Source organism: Sinocyclocheilus grahami, unplaced genomic scaffold (genome assembly GCF_001515645.1).
Source record: "Sinocyclocheilus grahami isolate Dianchi unplaced genomic scaffold, SAMN03320097.WGS_v1.1 scaffold63.1, whole genome shotgun sequence".
In the NCBI taxonomy this organism is placed as follows: Eukaryota; Metazoa; Chordata; class Actinopteri; order Cypriniformes; family Cyprinidae; genus Sinocyclocheilus; species Sinocyclocheilus grahami.
The window spans coordinates 1032839-1040297 of NW_015505242.1; the positions used below are offsets into that span (position 1 = coordinate 1032839).

The following is a 7459-nucleotide window of genomic DNA, read 5'->3' on the forward strand; positions in this document are numbered from 1 at the left end:
CTGATCAATTTACGTATTCACTGAATATCAACTATGACTTTTGCAACATTAATGCGCCCCCTGCCCCCTGCTGGAGCAAAAATAATACAGCAAAATTATGACAGGTGTTTAGTTGTGACAGAGGACTGACTCTACATAATTTTTTCTTACATATTTTAACACGTTTAAACTTTGCATGAACATACCTCCTCATTAACACAGAAACAAACAAAAGTCTAATCTTGAAGTTTATTATAGTTCATACAGTAGGCACTTTCCATTTACACATTATATTAGACAAAGGCATCACACAGTGGAAAAAAGATTTACATCAACTCAATTCTTATATACGAAATCGAATTCTACTGTTGCGGCAGGCAGGTTCCTGTTATGGCATTATGAACAGGCAAAGAAGTAGTTCGGAAGTGTGTTGGGAACACTTTAAATATTCACAAGCCTTTATTTAATGGCCCATTCTCCTTTCTACTAATCTACGATGTTTCAACCTCAACAGAATCAATGTCAAGTCTTTTAATTGACATAGGATATTAAAGATGTCGATCATTTCAGCCAGATGAACCACTACAGATCAGAGGAGTGAGAAATGTTGGGCAAAGTGTGGTGCTCAGGGTAGTGAGCCTTTGGAATGGCGCGAGGACCCCGACTGGCTCTCTCGGTCATGCTCCTTAAAGTAAGTCTGTTCAATACGGTGGCAGAAAGAAAGCAGGTTGGTGTAGGATTTAACCTTTTCGGCAAGCTCGTCATTGGTCAGTTGTGTGGTGAGTATGGTGAAAAGATGACCAAACACCAGAGCATCTAGTTCAGTTGGCCTGTGACATTTAAAGTACAATAATTAGTAAAGACAGCATGTGATAACAGAGTTATGTTGCATGTCTGTATGTGTACACTACTGTTCAAAAGACTCCTATGCTCTCAAGTCAGTATTTACTTGATTAAAACGGTAATGTTGTGAAAAATGTATACAAATTAAAATAAGTCTCTTCTATTTTAATACATTTAAAACTAATTTATTCCTATGATGGCAAAGTTCAATTACTCCGCATGAACCTTGATCATATTACAATGAATCATTGTATGATGATTTATTGCTCAAAACTTATTTTTATCAATGTTGATAATGATTTTTTTTTCAGGACTACTTGATGAACTGGAAAAATCAAAAGAACAGCATTTCTTTGAAATAGAAATAGTTTGTAACATTATAAATGTTTACTGACACTCTAGATCAATTTACTAAATCCTTGCTGAATAAAAGTATTTCTTAAAAAAAAAAAAGAAGAAGAAAAAAAAAAAAGAACTCACTGACGATAAACTTATATAGTAGAAGTGTATATGCACAAAACATACTGTTTGTTGAAAAAGTAGGGCTGTGTTCCCAATCGCTGTGACAAGGCCTGACAGCACTGACTCACATCTTCATACACCTGAGAAGAGGAAACCCACACAAAGCTTTATGAAAGAAAAACTTGCACTTACTTAATTTATCTGCACACAAAAAAATACCTGCTCCAGGTTCTTTCCAGACCATCCAATCGCATTCATCTTCCTCCGTACTTCCCACTGCTTCTGATAGGCCAGAATGTGATTGAGAGGCCAAGAATAGGGACTGCTGTATCGTGGCCTAGAGATCTAAACACACACTACCATTAAATGTGTACCATGATGTTATATATTTACATATCTATCTATATGCTGACATTAAAGTGCCATTGATGTCATCTTTGTTTATAAGATATGCAATATATATGATTTGGGGACATCCTTATACGTGACACATACCTCTGTAGCAGTATAGTCATCACACCACTGGATATACAACTAGTAAGAAGAGGCAAAGTTTCACTGGTCTGCACAGTTTATCACTTTTAAAATATTTATGTAAAAGATCAAATACATACAATTAGAGAAACCAACAAGCATAATGTGCTGGAAATTGAACAATTTTTTTTAGAAATGTATCAATGCACTACCATTCAAAGGTTAGGGGTCAATAATTTTTTTTTTTTTAAAGAAATTAATACTTATATTGAACATATGTGCATTAAATTGATCAAAACTTACAATTGATTAAAAACAACAATATCATTCTATTTTAAATAAATGCTGTTATTTTGAACTTTCTGTTCATCAAACAATCCTGAAAAATGGATCACATTTCTACAAAAATATTAAGCAGCACGACATTGATAATAATAGTAATGCTAATAATTTTAATGGTATATTATAATGATATCCGAATGATCATGTGACATTGGAGAGTGGAGTAATGGCGGCTGAAAGTCCAGCTTTGCCATCACAGGAGAAAATTATATTTATATAAAATAAATTACATTTTAAATTATATTCAAATAGAAAACAGTTATTTTTGTAAAAACATTTCCCAGTATTACACTTTAACTGTATTTCTGACCAACTAAAAGCAGCTTTGGTGAGCATAAAAGACTTCTTTTAAAAAATGTTTTTAAACTGTACAGACCCCAAACTTTTGAACGGTTTTGTATTTACAACACAGATGCATGCTAATGTGTGCAGGTCTGTACCTCCGCAGTCAGCAGCATGTTATTGACCAACTCCATATAAGCCTTCATCTCTGCCCTCTGGACATCATCCAACCCGTCACTCAGAGAATGACCCTATGGACAGCAATGTCAGCCAACAGTCAAACATTCAAGTATTCATACGGAGTTTGTTTTTTAGAGTAATGGTGATACCTTTGCCTTTATGAACTGAACAATCGGCCCCAATTCTGACACAACTTGATTTCCAACATGGATGAAAGGAACCTTCCCTAATGAACAGAGAGGAAGAGAGAGTATAAAACGTATGAAGGAACTCTAACTCAAACTCATACATTAACCTGACAAAGATTTCTTTACTGCCGTCTTTCCAATATAAGATAAGAATAAACAAATCCCTAATAAATTCATTAAAAACTTAAAAATGAGAGAATTTGGCGATGCACCTGACGGTGACATGTATTCAGCATTGGCACAGCAGGACACCTGCACTGGCAGGCCACACATCCTCAGAAAGGTCTGCAAAACAAGAGTAACTTCACTAAACCTAAAACAAGTGACTAATATATTTTAAAACATGTCAAAATATTTAGTTCTCAACTTGCCAACGTGAATAGACCCCGTTCACAAAACTGTGATGACGCATTTCAACGTTTTTTTGTATTTTCATATTTCTTTTTTAATGTATGAACATTTATAACACTATACTTTGTGTTATATTACCTTTGTATCAAATTACAAAAAAAAAAAAAATAGTGAATGCTAATGCAAGGGGCTAACACAGCGTCTATGGGAGTGATGGTAAATTTGACATCGTTCTCTCTACTGACTGCCGTTATCAGTCTCTCTCTATTTTTTTCCTTTTTTTGAAAGTCATGAAACACTATCATGAAGTTTTTCTTTTGATATTCGAGCAAATGTGAATGCAAAAAATATATTTGTGGTAGGCTTCCATTCACTGCTATAGACGTTTACCCAACTATGACGACTTCTGCTGCTGAGAAACCCAGAAATGTGGAAAAAGGTCCATCTGCGAGTGTGTAAACTGACAAAGTTATTACGGCACTACTTTTTACCTGAACAGCCAGAGAGGATGCAGAATCTGACAGCAGGATTTGATCCTCTGCAAAAAAAAAAAAAACATATTAATGCGTTTCATTTGATTTCTTTTGTAGTTGAAAAGACCGCATTCTAGATGTAAAACTGATAAACGGCTTCTTCTTTTTTTACCCTTAAGAGGTTGGTACAGAGTTGCTTTTTCAGGCCATGGCTCAGCAGCTGCAGTAGAAAGTGACATTAAAGGGGTCATATGATGCTTTTTAAAGATCATTATTTTGTGTATTTGGTGTAACAGAATATGTTGACATGCTTTAATGTTCAAAAAACACATTATTTTTCAAATACTGTACATTATTGTAGGTCCTCTATGCTCCGCCTCTCTCAAACGCTTCATTTCTACAAAGTCCCTCCTTCCGACAAGCGCAGTCTGCTCTGATTGGCCAGCTGACCCAGTGCATCGTGATTGGCCAAACCCCGCAAGCACTCGTCAGAAATGTAACACCCCTTACCATAATCGCAGCTTCAGCTTTCAAAATAAATGTAAAGACAGAGCCCGAAAGGGGAACAGAGTCGCGTGACAGACACAGTGTCGTGTTTGCAGTAAACAAGCCACGGTTAAGACAGCTGACTCCACTGTGATGTGATCTCTGTCTCTCTCTCTCTCACACACATGCACGCATGCACACACAATGCGCAAAACTCCACATTGAACAGTCAATAACAAATACTTAAACTAATAACAAAACAGTAGCTGATTCAGAAGCGCCAGATTGTCATAGCAAAGTCAGAGTTACCTCCTCTCCTAGGTTCACGAAACGGTCGTCCATAAAGTGCATTGCTGTTCTGTTGTAAGTAATCTTAAAGATTCCTAAATGCATCTACTTTCGGAAGGCCAAATAAAGTGCTTTTGCTTTCGCCTAGAAACACACAGCGTCTCCCTGACATGCTGCTTCAACACTAACTGCGGTTACTGAAACCACGCCTTCTTTCTTTGCGTGCACATTTGGGTGGCATTATGCTAATATTTCCACATAGTGAGGTAGATATGTGGGGGCGTGTTAGAACGAGCCGTTTTAGGGGGGCGTGGCAGAGTCTTAACTTTGATAAAGAATATCTCTTTGGTTTTGAGACTTTAGTCTTTGCAACTTCAGGGATCTTATCTATGCACAATCAGCTTGTAACACTCCAAAGAGAAAGGAAAACTTGAAATCGCATCATATGGCCCCTTTAAATGAATTACTGACATTTCACAAATAACACTGTATCTTTCCATTTTTCAGAAACTCTGACCCTTAAATAACTATCTACGCTCTATGCGGGCTAACATTACATTAATAAACATTTAATGGGTTTCTTTATCTTTGACCCTGACAGTAGCACTGAAAACAACAGAACTGTAACTGCTGTAACGTCTAAAACAAAACACTCGCGAACAGAAGTACTGGCTTAACGCTACTAATATGCAGAGAAATGAAATGACTGTTTAAAGTAAGCACCGATTATCATCCTAACCTGCCCATCTCTAGCACAAAACACTAACACACCCATATGAACTCGCTACATTACACACAAGCCAAAACATTACCTGCAATCTGAGAGACGAAAGCCTCTGCAGCAAGAGACATGGCGGCGCAGAAGATGTCTACTTTAACCTAAGCACAATAACTGATCGAAAAACTGAAACGGCATTAAATCTCAACGCAAGGGCAAAGCAAGCTCCTGTCCCAGTGCAGTGACGTCACCCTGGAGTTTTCCTGCTTTCTAGCCAATCACGTTCCTCCGCTTCCGATCGCGTAATATGAAAGCGGCCTTGCACTGCTACTTTTTGCGACATTATTCTTAAACCCTTTTCTTTTTTTCTTTCTTTTTTTCCCATTTAATTTTATTACAACCACAATACATTTTACTCTGTACATTTTATATTTATTTATGTGCTAATGGAGGAGCAGGTGCCCGCTAGCGGTCATTATGGTGCCTTTGGAACAGAGCGCGGACATATCATATGAATTATGATATACGCGCACGCTTTACTATGTGTGTGAGCCGCATCTTAATTGTTCTTTCGTCAAATGTTAGGCTACTAACAAGAATAAGAACAAGAATAAGAATATAAATGTAGGTGTTTTAATATGTTAATATGTTAAATCTTGTCAAATCAAAGATTTAACATATGTCAAAAATATATATATATATATGCCTATATATATCCATCTATATATCTATCTATATATCTATATGGGAGAAAATGTATGGTATTAGCTAATACATGTAATATATATCATATATATATATATACACACAGTCCCGGCGCCATGGGCGGGCATTGGGGGGCCTGGCCCGCCCTGTGAGTCACTAGTGCCCGCCCTGGACGAGCCTGCTGTCTCCCTTCACCTGTTCACCAGCTCCACGTCCCACCAACCACCAGTCCTTGCTTGTTTGCACAGTATATATTTTTTATCAATAGGCTACTGTTATCAAAAGTTATCGTTTTGTATATATATAACTCCTGAATACAAATATGTTTGGTCTGATTTAAAAAAAAAAAAAAATTTTTTTAAACATATTTGATTGGTTTGTCGATAGTGAGCGCGGAACTGTTTGGTTAAAGCAGAGACTGACTGGAATACTCTATTCATGCAGATGCTGCATTCTGCTACCCATGCAGGTCCTTGTCTAGACATTGTGAAAAATGAAATAAAACATGATATGGTTATATACAACAGAAAATAGCACTTTGAGTAGACCTAGTTTTATATTGTTTTTTATTATTATTTGTTTAAACTTGTTGGAGTGGTGATCTGCTTATATTTGACTATTTTATAAAGTCCCTGCCTTTTAAAAAACAAAATGTAACACAAAGATATAGGCTGTAACAATGAATACATAAATAAAATGTGTCAGGGCTTGACATTGTGACAATTGTGTTGTATATAATTGATTATGAAGCAATATTCTCATCAGAGTTCAATCAGCTTTGACATATATTTAAATATGCATATTTGTGATATTTTTGGCATGTGATTGCATTTTCCCTTTATCTTTTTAAATATATGCTTCATCTTTCATTTTAAATTCTTAATTTTGATCAATAAATTAAATTAGAATAAGACACTATAGGGCTGTTACAAATCAAATTGAAGAATTTACACTAAATAATTTACATTAAATAATGTTATGAGATTGTTTTAAATATTTTTAATATTTTTAATATACAAATAAGAAATGTTGGAAAGAATGACACTTTTAAACAAACTAAACCGCCAGTAGGTGACGGCAGGTGATGAGCGGTCTTATTAAGCGAGTCATTGAGTCGTTCATTCAAACGATTCGCTCAAACGGCTGATTCATCAAGAATGAGGCAGTTGTTTATGAATGGGTCATTGAATCTTTGACTCAACCGATTCGTTCAAAACGCTGAATCATTCAGTAATGAAAACACGGTTGAGTGTTGCTGTGAGACTGACGCGTTATGGTTCTGCTGTGATCTTTGTTTTAACTATTTTCGCTGCTGAAACAACAAAAACAGTCAATATTGCATCTAAAATGTAAGTGACTTAATATTAATTACTTGTTTAGTGAACTGTCATATGAAATCAGTGTCACATTTTCAATCGTGATGGTATTCAGCACTCTTGGTCGTGTGATGTTGCTTAACTGTATCATGTTATAACTCACTTCTGTTTACTCACTTTGTGTTTGCTGCGCTCATTTGTTTCGATTTCTCCTCGAGAGAGGCAGCGCAGCCTTGCAGCCTTGCGACATTACATTACGCACTATCGATCGCCATTTAGACTAAAGGATGCAGAATCATTATCGCGTTTTGGTGATTGTTATTGGCGTTTTAATCAGGCTAGGCTACTTGTCCGGTCGGGCAAGTAAAATTC

At 36.2% G+C, this 7459-nt stretch overlaps 1 protein-coding gene across 1 annotated transcript; it reads right to left on the bottom strand.

The window, feature by feature from the left end:
- Window positions 1-214: 214 nt before the first annotated feature.
- Window positions 215-5332, bottom strand: LOC107584773 (metaxin-2-like). Its single transcript, XM_016271508.1, has 10 exons — window positions 5161-5332; window positions 3747-3794; window positions 3593-3639; window positions 2963-3035; window positions 2712-2788; window positions 2541-2633; window positions 1780-1818; window positions 1504-1629; window positions 1348-1424; window positions 215-809 (listed from the first exon to the last, which is right to left on the bottom strand). Exons 1-10 carry the CDS (start codon window positions 5198-5200, stop codon window positions 605-607), a joined length of 825 nt encoding a protein of 274 aa, XP_016126994.1. The 5' UTR covers window positions 5201-5332; the 3' UTR covers window positions 215-604.
- Between the last annotated feature and the right edge of the window lie 2127 nt (window positions 5333-7459).

Excerpts from the sequence above, each read along its gene's own strand:
- LOC107584773 (XM_016271508.1), bottom strand. The coding sequence starts at position 5,200 with ATGTCTCTTGCTGCAGAGGCTTTCGTCTCTCAGATTGCAG. Across the intron at positions 2,789-2,962 it reads TGAATACATGTCACCGTCAG|GGAAGGTTCCTTTCATCCAT; the intron begins GTGCATCGCCAA and ends TCTGTTCATTAG. Across the intron at positions 1,425-1,503 it reads CTGGAAAGAACCTGGAGCAG|GTGTATGAAGATGTGAGTCA; the intron begins GTATTTTTTTGT and ends TCCTCTTCTCAG.